Source organism: Amblyomma americanum, chromosome 1, assembly GCF_052857255.1.
Source record: "Amblyomma americanum isolate KBUSLIRL-KWMA chromosome 1, ASM5285725v1, whole genome shotgun sequence".
NCBI lineage: Eukaryota > Metazoa > Arthropoda > Arachnida > Ixodida > Ixodidae > Amblyomma > Amblyomma americanum.
The window spans coordinates 122,549,346-122,562,683 of record NC_135497.1 but is presented as its reverse complement, the minus strand read 5'-3'; the positions used below and the strand labels follow the sequence as shown (position 1 = coordinate 122,562,683).

The window sequence follows — 13,338 nt, the reverse complement described above, 5'->3', positions numbered from 1 at the left end:
GGCATTTTTGTTATCAGGAGCTGGCATTCTATCGATACGAGCCAACTTCAATTTCTCCTGTGTCCCTTTAATGTGCACAGACATCGCACAGCACCCGGGCCTCTAGCGTCTCCATCGAAAATCGACCGCCGCGGCCTTGATCGAATATCCGTCTTATCGCAACGGCTGGACTATAAAATGTTTGCACTATATGAGTACAGGCCACCGAGCGCTCATGCCGCGTACAAGACCTCAAAAGCGAGCCGATAATTTGCAATATTTTAAAAATTACTGCCTCTCCCGTAATCGCGAGTAGATGCAAGCATGAAATGCAGAGGCAGGGCCGAGCAGTCTTCTGTGGCGTATAACCAATACCACATAGATAACTAGTCTAGGTGGTATTGGTATAACTCGCAAAGCGATCGCTTTCCGGAAGACGCTCCCTACCGCTCCATTGCTCGGCTTGGGAAGCGTGACGGTGACGGCTTGAAATGCAGAAGCATACGAGGCCACGACGCGACGCAGGCCTGACAAGAATGTAGGAGAAGTAGCGCGTTCGAGTGCTCCCTGAGAGTGCATACATCAGCCGCCAAGGGGGAAAACGCCACGAGCTCGCCGCAGCACACTGCCAGACTTTATTCCAAACGGCCGAACGCGCTTCTAAGTGCTGCCACTGCTGGCGCCTCGGCCGGCGGCGTCCGGTGGTCTTCTACGTGCGTGGGCTTTTCTTCCCTTCCTGCCATGGAGGAAGTCTTCCTTCCTCCGTGCTTCTTGCCTTCCTCTATGTGCGTGTGTGGGACCGTGGCGCCATCCTTGGGGACGGCGCGGAGGCCGTACAAGGGCTTGGAGAGAGAACTGGCCTCAGTAAATCTCGTTCGGTGCCCGAATGATCCAGTTTCGGCTCCCGGATGACGGGAAATTGAGGGAAATGAGTGCCCGGATGTTGATTCGTCATCTCAAGGTTACCAACGAGAGCTATTGTGGTAGGAAGTCCACATTTATTGGAGTCCCGATAGCCGCGGCTGGTGAGTCTGCGAAGCGGGCTGTTGACGTTGCTGGCCAGACCGGTGCTGAAAGCGTTCTGTGTTGCACGAGCCAGAGCTGGTTTGCACGAGGCAGGTCGCGCCAACTTCATCTTCATCAGCACCGCTACACTATAAGCATTTCATGCTTAAAATTCCTGCCTCAGCGCCTCGCGGCGCCAACGGTGCCGGGCTTTCGCCTGAATCGGCGCGCAACGCGTCATGTAGCGCTTGTAATCTATCAGCAGCGGAGGGCTGTCATATTGGGAAAGGCGCGAAGACATGGAAATTCAAATTGTGACTACATATTAATCGGCTTCTACTCGTGAAACGGCGTGCGTCATTCCTGGCATAACGCAACTTTATTGAGCGCCCCTTTTAGATCCCCTTTAGCATGGAATGACGTACTTCCTACGAAGCCGCGTCGTCTGCTCGTTGCGCACGCGCTTTTCCTTAGCGCCTTTATTTTCGTACGCGAAAACTACACTTTCTTGTTCCAGCCTGTGTATGATTCATTATGTAGTACGTCTCTGGGCTGCCGCAAACCGGTTCTGGCTGGTCGCGCGATACGCCCCGCGGCCTACCTGTTCCAAAGGGCCGTAATCACTGTCAGCGTGATAGTGCAAAGTGCACACGACAGTCCGGCGAGCAGAAGAATATACGGAGGAAACCAAAGGCTACTTACGTGCTGTGAATGCGAAAGCATGCACGCGAAGTACTCGGCTGCAGCGATGGCGTACTAATCTAATGCAATGGCCAGCGAAGCTGATCTGTTCGCACCGGCCTGGGTTCGAAACCAACTTCGCGTGAAATTTTTCTCTTCCGTGGTGTAGGCACTACAAATGACCTCAAAAAGACAGGTGGGTTTTAGGACCGTCCTGCGTGGACAACTACAACGCCGGATTTTCCACCTCAGGAGCCATATAATGATTTCGCACTAATATGGCGACGTCCAGGGAGCTGCCCCCACGGGTCAGATGATTACCACGAGGTACCACGATACAGTCACATGCAAAAGGTTAGCAAAAAGCAAAATATTTGCAAGGCGGGGCCGACATTGATATATGACCTACTCCTTGTCTCCCGCTGAGGTCGGAGTGGGGGGAGCCTTCGCTTGCGGAGGCCAGTCGACCAGGCGGGAGCAAACAGGAGCGCAGCGTGCCGATGCTTTTAACTCCGCTATTAAAGGGACTGAGAAACACCGCTTGAACGGATGCCGGTTACACTTCAGATGGATTCTTTATGTCGCACAGATGCTGACTCAAAAAGAATTACGAGAATCGATGCATAGGAACGGGAGTTATTCAATGAAGAAATTTCAAAATACAAACAAACAAAACGTTGCCCTCAACTCGATTTTCGCTCAGCTTCTCATTTCACTCTCCCAATGACGACACTTCGTGCGACCAATCAAAACAGCCTATCTGAGCACGTGGCGGAAGTTCGCACTCCATGGTTGCCTCTTCTCTGTGACTCGTTCATGCCAAGGCTGGCAGCGCCGTTTGCATGGTTACAACAACCATGTGAACGCCCAGCTATGCTTCATCGTCACGTCGACGGCGCAGAAGGGAACACTGGTCAGTGACGTTCCCTTATTTATGGATCCGAACTCGAGCGCGAGATACTGCGACGGTGACAGCCTGCGATAGCAGACACATTTAGCATAGCGCGTACCACTACTGCTTACCGCCATCGCCCGTCGCTCCTAGCGCGTTGGTTGGTCACGGCGGGCAAGGGGCGCGCGCTGTTGACTAGGGTGCCTCAATGCCAGCGCCGGGGTGGAGACAACTTCAGCGGCGCCGCCATATTGAATTACACGGGATCAGCGGCGCTAGCGTTTGTAACGGCGCGCATCAAAGTGCTTTAACTTCAACGGCCTTTTGCAGCGAGAGACTCGACTCGCTCGACTGGGCCACCAGTCGAGCATTTCGCGGTACATGGGAGAGGCCGGTTGTGACTCAATATGGCGGCGTCGCTTAAGTTGTCTCCACCCGGGAACGGCGGCGCTGTCATTAAGGCACCCTACTGTTGACGGGAACATGGCGCCATCTCGCGCCGCCGCCCAGTGATCCTCCACAAGCTGACGATGCGCACTGCCTGCTAAATGTGAAACGAACGCACCCTTCCTTGGGACCGAAACGAACGCTTATAGTGCGTAATGGCTCGATCGGATCGATTCCGCAAAGTCGCTCTCAGATACATAGAGAGTAGCCATAAGTGTCGAGTGCTAGGTCGTAGGATGTTTAAAGAGGTGTAAAATCCATCGATGCAAAAAGTAACCAGAGCCTCTAGTGGTGTATTCTTGTTTTACTTGCTTTACAGCACTTTTATCTAAGGCAAACAAGCTGGTTTTGTTAATGTAATATAAAACACAAATAGTTGGCAAAACGTATCTCTAGTTATTAACACAATTTGCAGTATATTTACTCTTTGTCCAATCAAGCTCCCACTAAGTGATGTCATATCCACTGCTAAAAACCGCCACTGTATGCTGACACCGTCAGCGCCATGAATGTTTTTGCAAGCGAATTAAAATATTAAAAATCGCAGTATATGCGATACGACCGATGCTAATAGCATCACTATTACTCATTCTATGTAACCAACAGGCAACACAATGCACTGAAAATGTGTTTCGGGGCCCCTTTAAGGAGCCTTACATTTTTGCGGCCACACGTTCAGTGCCGTGGCCAAACTTCCACACTTGGCCAATATCTCATTTTGGGCTTCTGTCGTCACATTTATTCACTGAGCTGCATACATTTTAGCCGCACTTAAATTTTAATGCGAGAGCGTAAGTAACCCCATGTTGGATAAATATCAGCAGGAGCCGGCGACCATTTGTGTAGCCTCGCGGCCAGAGCACGCAGGTGGAATGTGGCGCCTTGAGGGAGAGGGGTGAAAGGAGCCCCCACACCCCGCCTCTGAAATCCCCGAAGCAACCTAAGCTTCGGTCACCAGACCTTGTGGTGTCATCCCAACCTGCCCACCAGATTGTGAGCAAACTGACCACCGTGGCAGTTAGATAGGTCGCATTCCTCAACCGCTGCACCAGGAGCGGCACGAGGACTCCCAGGAATCTATCACTGTAGAGAGTTACCAATTCCATACATATGGGCAGTAACCCATTAACGCCATTGCGTCGTACCCTTAAGGTGGAGCTCGTGCCCCTCGATTTTTTTTTACTTGTTAAAGGGACTATGCAATAAATTGAAATAAATAAAACAGACGAGAGATAGGCATTCGATCACTCGTCACCCCAGTGCAATAATTTTTGAGCTAGCACCAATAACAACGAAGATATAGACGATTAAAAATTACGCTCCTCTCCCCCCTCAACTCGTACACGAGGAGCACCAGAAAAAATAAAGAGAACAGCTCTGCTGGAACTGGGCACCGCCTATGAATACGTCATCCGCTGACGTTTATTTTGCAACTTCCGGTTGTCGCTCCTAGCCCACCAGCAGCAGCGTCGGCGACGTGGCGGCATCTCTCCGGTCTCTTCTCCTTCCTGAATTGCGGCGCGCGTCGGGTTTCTTTGCTCGTCATGTGTGGTAATTAGCAGTAATAAACCTGGACCTCGAGGTGCGACTGCTAGCTTTTACGGCCGCGATGGGCATTGATCTCTATGCGTGCCCACGAAGAGCCGTGCGAGTGGCTCCGGAACTCCCGACAGGAGGAGGCAGCAGAGCAAAATTGAAACCATATGCGCGAAGGCAATGCCCTGGCTCGCGCTTGCGCGAGGGTCGCGCGGCAGCACGAGCAGACGATTTTCACGGCTACCGGGTGTACCCGTGACGTCTGGCTGCTGTGGCTCCAGCGATAAGAGCGTGTGGTGGCCTGGCGACGTCATGGTACAGCGACGTCTTTGTTCCACGATTTTAGTTCCAAAATCGGTCACTACGAGTACACCAATCGGCCCGCGAATTTTGAAAACACACGGTTTTTAAAAGTTCATAATAAATTGCCGGCTCAGTTCTGAAGACTCATACTTGGTGTGAATGCTTCTTAGCATCATTTCGAAGCATTGAAAAAATTTACAAGTGACTTTTTATTCGTTGCATAGTCTTATTAAGACACTGCTTCTAGCCAATCAATTTTGCACAGAAAATCATATCGATAACAGATCAATTAGTGCAGTAATTTTGTGGCAAGCAACACCACTGTGATCAGTAACTCATGTTGCAGATGAAGCCATGAGCCAAGTCAATTAAAATACCTGTACCAGACAGAAAAATTTATTATAAAAGATGGCACCCCCATATGGGGGTCTACTTCCCATTATTACTGTGCTGTTAAGCCATCACTGAGGAAACCCGCAATCACTACTCTGCAAACACACCAAATACGATAGAGGAAGAGGGCTGACCTCTGCAGCATCCTGCTACCAATACCAATGCATAGCAAATTACCAGTGTTGCCATTACTGCTTCCAGCACGAAATGAGAGAGAATGAAGACTACCCATCAAACAAGGATCCAACCCCCCAAAAATGGTGCCTGCAATCTAACCACTGACCTTGAACAATTGGGTAGACACAGCCAACTCAGCGGATGCTACAACTTAAAGCTACAAGCAGTGCCCTCTCAGAGTTGTCAAGGTGAAACAGAGAGACTGCAGTTTTATCTCTTGTTCCCTCCTACAAACTGACAAGCTTCCAAAATCCCTGCAAAATTCAGTCTCAGCTTGGAAAGCTACTGAAACACAGCAAGCTCATTCACAAACAGTGAACACACAAACATGCACACACAAAAACCAGCAGTGACACAAAGACTGAGCCACTATTGACCACTGCTCTGCATACACAGTCCTGTGGCATTGTAGTAAGGGGAATCATCCAGCATAAGCTAGTGTAAGTGGCATAACAGCATGCTTTTTGTGCCAGACCATGTCAGCACATAGCAGCCACAGAATAAAGTGTGAGAAAAACAGGGGAATTCAGAATAAGTTACGTGCTTTGACTTCCACTGAGCATACAGCCTAAAGTAAATTTATTAAAAATATGTGCTAATTCAATACATCGAAAGAGTAAGCAAATAAAAAGCAAGTATCGCCACTAAAAGGCCGAGACACATTTTCGTCATGCAGCAGTAGCACGCAAGTCTATACAAATCAAAGTAAACCTATGGCCTGAACATTCACAACGTGGTCAGGTAACCATGCACATTACTCATTACTAAAAAAAAACAAGAGCATCCTTCTCTAAACTGGAGTGTCAAGCTACCAATCCTCTAACTACAAGAGAGTTGCTACTGGTTTCATGCATTCAGGGTACAGGTACGCAAAATCTCGCACATTTGTCCAGCAGGTACTTCACATGTCGTTCATGCAGAAGCTGCAAAAATCACTAATTTTCCAGTCAACAGAACGAACATTCTGCATAAGCATGGTCATTGGACAACATACATCACACAATGCTTCCAGAAAGAATGCCTTTCAAATTTCTGTAGCACCAGTTTCAAGTCAATTCTTCATGCACATTTCATATTTTTGTAGCCTGCTGATAAAGATCATAAACTGTATTAAAACCTGAACAAACCACACAAAATTTCAGCAAGAAATGTATTAAAACTTCCGGACCTTACATACTGAAGACATAACACTAAAGAATCTAACACAAATTGAAAACTGACCTCATATACATATATCTATACCATGGCCACATTTCCAGTAAAACAACTTGCAGTCTTCATGCTATGCTAAGCAATGGTACCAAAACAGTGCTCAATACTCGCTCTGTCTACCAAATGAGCATAATTTGCTCTGAACATTGATGCACTGATAAGATTAAAGCAGCTGCAGCCACACAAGAGCAAGCTTGGTTAACTAAAGCTGAAGTATCTTTTCTTGTTTCATTAGTACTTCTACCCATCTTATTTACACCAACTGAACAGCCTCTGGCAAGTAATTAAGAGCACTTGTTTACAGCTGATAAAAGCAACAAGCTCTTTTGCAAGGAACACGGAAATATTCTCGTAAAGCAGTTGCCCTTTTTGAAACTTTCTAGGCCACCAGGCTTGTTGTTGGGCAATGTAGCAGAACCATAGTACTAGTGCTATACAAGGCACAGTAAAGCTCTAAGGTATCGGGAAAAAAGTTCTTTTCATGCCCCAAAGATCAGGAGTGTGATGGATGCAATATAAACTGCACTGCAGGGCTGAGGAGTAAACCTGGTGACCTGAGAACTTGTAAAAATGAAAGCACAAGCTCTCTTCACAATTCGACATGCAGGATTAAACTTAAAAAAATTGGACAGGACCATACTTAAAACCACCCACCCATTTTGTGGTGCGTGGGAAACTTTAGTGCATTGCAGCGGGCACCTCTAGCAATAATGACAACAGCCAAAACTAATTTCAGCAGGAATCCTAACAAAACTTGGGCCCTCCGATTCCTCCAATGCACTTTAACAACATGGTTAACTACTTGCACAAGCAGTGTGTACACCAAGACTGGATTACAGCCCTCTCCAAAGAACCAAAAGATAATTTGGTCATACCCACGTCCAAACTCAAGAGTCAAGGGAAAAGCACACTGCTTTATTTCCCATCCAACAACCAGCTCCAAAACAGTTCGCAACTCAGGATTTACATAGAAAAGCAGCAGGCTTCACAGCACATCCATTCATGCTTCCATAGGGTGCTTCTCTGAGGACATATATAAAGGAATACTAAAACATGCCCACAAGAAAGCTACCCTTATCATTGCTGAAGAGTCAAATGTTACATACGTGTATGTACACAACTGCAGCACAAAAGTAGTGTAAAAAAAAGCATTGAAAAGAAATTCTTCCAGCATTCAAAGTTGGGGGATAGTAAGGTGTGGGACAGGCTACAGAAGAAATATACCAGACCATAAGATGTAGCCACTTTCAAGAGACTTCCCACACTCCGTCATGTGCACCTCAGACACGCACACTTCACGCAGGCTCTTCAATGTGCGACACCCTCATAGTGAAATAATACAGGGAACGAAGCAGAAACAGAAGGAATGCAACTAGGCCACCTGAAAGCATAGAAAAAAGAAAAGCACACTTCAACACAGCACAATACTACAAAAGATAATAAATTTGAATGACCCATTCAACAAGTTATAGACTGCCAAATAATACAGTATACCTAATCTCGTTACAACTGACCTTGATAGTGCTCAACATTTCGGTCTGTTGTAAAAGAAGTCTGCAGAATCCAAATGCTGTTATAACAGACTGATCCATGACCATAGAACAGCCTGTTATAACCACAGTTATCTACAAGCCACATGCATAGCAACAAACAAGAACTGGTTAATTCATTTTTAACTTCTGAAAGAAGCTAGGTAGCTTAAAATGAGCTGTATGGCTGAAAGCTGTTGATGTACAGCGATCTGAGTCAAGCTCAGGTCAAGCGTGAGGAGGATGCACCGCACATCCATGTGAAGCACCTCCATTCCAGAGGTTCAGCTTTATGAGAGCAGGCAATGCTTACAACTGCCACTCATATTCGGTTATAGGCTGCTATGGTATGAAAGTTGAACTTCACTCTGCGGCGCGTGCTCTTCGTGGACAACATATGGAATGAAGGGCTTGGCATGGTATATGGAGTTTAATGTCCCAAAGCAGTATGGGCTATATGAGATGCTGTAGTGGAGGGCTCCAGAATAATTTCAACCCCCTAGAGTTCTTTAACATGCACTGAATCCTGATATTGCACAGTACATGGGTGCCTAGCATTTCGCCTCCAGCAAGACGTGGCTGCCACGGCCGGTATCTAACACGCGTCCTTGGGCTCAGCAGTCGAGCGCCCTAACCAAAAATGAGCCACCATGGCGGGGCTGACCGACTTGCGTCATGGCTGCCATGCTGGCTGATCGTCCTTTCCTCGCGGGCCACGCAAGACAAACCGTAGCGTGCATTGCCGTGTATTAGCCTCTTTATTTTGTTTTGAAAGAGACTAACAAGAATAGATGGGATGACAGATCTACCTGTGGAGTCGACCTATCTGTGCTAATTGTGAAGCCAAAAGCAGTTTCAGCGTACCTGCACACCTCAGGTGTGCATAATTATGTATGTTTCGTTTGGTTTGGTTAATGTAGATTTAACGTTCCAAAAGGGACTCAGGCTATGAGGGATGCCATAGTGAAGGGCTCTGGAATTTTCTACCACCTAGGATTCTTTAACGTGCACTGATATCGCACCGCACACGGGCCTCTAGAATTTCGCCTCCATCAAAAATCAACTGCAGCGACCTGGAATTATGTATGTCAAAGCACCACTAATGCAAGACTTTGAACTTAAGTCCTGCAGTCCCACCAGGTTGCAAAGAGCTCCATTTGAAGAAAGCCTCGTTAACTTGTGGGTAACTCGGCTCGGCCACCAACATTTCGAAATGTCCGCTGTCATAGCCACTTATTCGATGCACTCATTAGCTGTTGCATTTCTGGAGCATGAACTTCATCATCAACTTCCAGTGAGTGCGCAGTATGTGGCAAATGCGTTCCACTGGTATCCAAAACCACAGGCATGTTTGCAGTGTGTCAGTTCCGTTTGCTGCTCACCATGCTAAGAATTCCGGGGAGGTCACGCGAACGTGGAAGGTGCGCAGTTTTATTGCCTCTGATCTACACTGGCCTCCAACGGTTTCCCTGCAATTACGTCGGCGCTTTCATCACCATTGCTTTGAGACGTCCTGCCCGCGTGGTTGATGAATAACAAATAAGTGAGCATGAGTTTGTGAAGAGCACGGCGCAGATGTTCACTGACCTGCCGGGGCTGTAGGAGCCAAAAGAGCATTGATTTACATTGGCATACTTTTAAGACCGTTATATTTTTTTGTTGCTGCTGCTGTTGCCTTGCGTAGCCAAGGCACATGAAGTGAAGCACTGCTTGCTGCTGAAAAGTCTGCTGTAATGAAGCGCGAACCGGCCTAATGGCCAGCTAATTTAGTCCATTCTATCCGAAGGTATGTTGCAACTGAATCCATAGGAAACGAAATTAATCCAATCGCAGAGATGGAAGGACCAGGCATACATGGCTGATTTGTATGTTATATCCGAATATCCATTGAAACTGGATCCATCATAATGAGGTTATAATGCATTTAGGATTCCACAACACTGCTGCTACAATATAGCTCCAAAACTTTACACTGGCCGGAACAAGCACACAAACAGGTTGTAGTGCTCAGGTGCACACGACTTCTAGTGTACTTGTGGCCAGTGGCTGCTCTACAAACGCTTCTGATAGAGCAAAGGGACCTGCATGTCTTCAATGCTACCCAAGAGGAATGCAAATTATGAAAAAAAAGAATATAGCAGCATGCGCCAATGCAATCCGCATGCTGGCCATTGTACTTGCTGCTTGCTGGTATGTTGCAGCAGCAGTTTGAGAAAGCTACTCGCAGTCTTCAGTGACTGAACAGCAACACTGGACGGTGCCTTCGGCTCACAAGCATAGGCAAGATGCAAATGGCCAATGAGCCTACAGTGCTTAATGGTAAGACACAGTGCTTTTGGGCCAAAACGTTGGCTTCTAGCTATTTAACGCAGCCATAAGCAGCAACTACCAGAAGTGTTCTGATACTGCAGCAGGCACGCTTTGTGTTCTAGAAGCCCACAGCATCACATGTTAGTGCTACACAAATCTCCTTCACAAATCCCTTATGAAACCACTTATGTAGACAGCTAACCTCTTTATCAGAATAGGATAGTGCAAGAGCTCAGCAAGAAGCAGCAGTAACTTTTTCCTTCTGCTCGACAGTAGGCAGGAACTTTCACACATGCCATCATCTACAAATAAAATGCTCTGCTCCCTTCACATGGGCAAGAGTCTGTCCCTGTTTCTTTGTGATGACTTTTTCCTTTATTGGCTAGTGTTTTACTGAGCCATATAATTGGATTTTCACCCTTGATTCCGAGACTTCTGTCAAAGAAACAGCCCCATCTTTTGATGCAAGGGTGAAAATTTGAAAATTTCAAAAGGCATGTCACTTTAAAACATCAAGAACACTTTACAAGCATTGGAAACTTTGGGCAATCTATACAAAGGCAAACAACAACAAAAAAAAAAGAAAAGCATACCTGTTTTGTGCCCCCCCCCCCCCACACACACACACACACACAGATACAAATTACCTTGGGCCCCTCCCGAAAAAAATGTCAGATCACTTCATAATTTGGGCATTAAAAGGCTAACATTCATATCTTGCAAGTGACACCAGGCAAAGCCAAACTATTCAAGAAGAAAAAATTAACCATGAAGACCATTTAAAAAAATAACTGGGACTGCTCATTATAAAACAGGAAAAGTTTCAAGCACCAATGAGACTAGCAAATCAGCCCAAACAGCTACAGGGGAAACAAAAAGAAAAAGGAGTCTACTCACAAGCATACACGACGTAAATACCCTTTTTCTCCTCGGCATACTTGTATGTCCCAAGCTGAAAAGCAACAACATCTCTTCTGGGCAGTTGTTATCGGCAGTTGTTCTCAAAGCAAGGCACCACACAAGAAGCAAAATGTGACCCAGTCTTGTTCACAGTGCCCATATTAATGAAATACTTTTATTCTCAAGTAAAAAAATCATGCAAGGCTTGGGCTGACTGCCACAAAAAACACTACGATAACTAAGCAACCTGTTGGTTGTACTCACTCCTGGATTGAAATTATTCTCAAAGCTACATGGTACCTGCACATTATAAAACTGCAGCCATTGGCAGTCTGTAGATGTTCAAAGACAATGTGGGCATGCAGTGGATGGTTGGTGGCTGCCACTCTAGTTGGCACCACCTCTGCTCAGAGTCTGCTCTTTGTTCAGCCTATGGATGCCTTTTGCTTCAGTCCGCTTCACTCAAACTGTGAAAATGGCATCTCCTTCCATCCCCATAAAAAAGTACCTTATGCTGCCGCAGTGTATAGCTCAGAAAAGAGGAGACACCACACGTGATGAAGCGTATGGGAGGCATGGTGGGCCGTAACTCAGAAATTTTCAGGTGGACCCACGAAAGTAATGCCATTAAAAAGCATTCAATAAGGCCTTTCAAATAGTGTAGTACACCAGTATACACTGGTTTCTTGCAAGGCCACGAAAGCAGCAACTCTTTGATAACAAGACAGTTTATGTGAACACGAATTTGCACAACAGAAGCTGCAAAATGCATCCTGCACTTTTTAAAAAGCAAGTAAACTAAGCAACATGAGAAAATAGAATTTTAGTAGATGGACATTAGTTCATGAGTAAATATAAAAGTTGAGCCAGCATGATTTGTGGTGGTGTTTCAGGCAACAACTGAGCACAGGTAGCTAGCCTACCAGTAAAAAAAAAAAATAGCAATGAATACACAAAATGAGATGTGAGAGTGCAGAGCTCCAGATTATCTTCAGCCATTTAAAGTTATGAAGACATTTGCTGAGGTTAGACTAAACACAAAGTGTGGTAGAGCACTCACTGTGATCCCAAGTGTGATGGCTAAAATCACCAGAGCCAAGACAAGTGACAATATTCCTCTGGTGCGGGCAAACTGGGGTCCTACAGATGACCTACATATGACAGACAAGGCATTAAAAGGAGGCAAGCAGTAAACACCAGTAAATGTAACCTACCCCATGCTTGGGCCATCATATCTTCGTCATGTGAGCCATAGATTTTTTAAGCCCCTATCCTTGAGCCCCCACCCACTCTCCTTTTACCAGAACTCAAAATAGAAGACATATATAAAAAAATTCTTCTGGATAAATGGTATAACGCTTCCACTGAAATGGTCTGCCTCCTACCAACTTTAAGTGGCCAGAACAGTGTAAAAATTTGTTTGTGAGCTATTGCTACTGCAAAGAAATTGAAGTCCACATTTCAATTAAGCTATGGTCGTGTCTTAACTTGAGCGATTGTGTCACGGATCATCAGGCAAAATGAAGACAGAAATAAAGAGAACGAAGGTATGTGACATAGGTGTGACATCAGGCAAATCAGACAAAGGTCCTTCCATCACCTAATCACCTGTGATAGTTCATATGGCACTTACACTTGCCACTTTCCAGCTCTTGTTGGCCTAAACTTCCCATGTGCACTCTGCTTTAGGGTTTCAGTTGGCAACACAAAAATGTCCACTGTTCAAAAGTGATTACTCAATTCATCACTTATCAAAGCAAGAATATGCAAATGCAAAATAAATGTGAGAAGACAAAGCCCACTCTCATGCCACCCAGATCATGATCATGCTATAACAAGCTACCCCTACAATAAAAGCCAGCTTGTATCGAACAAATGACATTCTTCTTCCAAGGCATGCAGTGAAATTGAAGGTAAACAGAACATGCTTCTTAGATCTAATGCATCAACCTATCATAACTCTATGCCCATATG

At 46.0% G+C, this 13,338-nt stretch overlaps 1 protein-coding gene across 1 annotated transcript in view; it reads right to left on the bottom strand.

Annotated features, from left to right (window-relative positions):
• Positions 1 to 5,963: 5,963 nt before the first annotated feature.
• The window catches only part of LOC144113573 (type I phosphatidylinositol 4,5-bisphosphate 4-phosphatase-B), a 29,339-nt gene continuing 21,964 nt past the window's right edge, over positions 5,964 to 13,338 (bottom strand). Inside the window, exons 6-8 of the mRNA XM_077646724.1 lie at positions 12,425 to 12,515; positions 11,362 to 11,416; positions 5,964 to 8,006 (exon numbers count right to left, since the gene is read on the bottom strand). Of these exons, the coding sequence (XP_077502850.1) occupies positions 7,921 to 8,006; positions 11,362 to 11,416; positions 12,425 to 12,515 (232 nt within the window). The 3' untranslated portion in view covers positions 5,964 to 7,920. The remainder of the gene's footprint in view (positions 8,007 to 11,361; positions 11,417 to 12,424; positions 12,516 to 13,338) is intronic.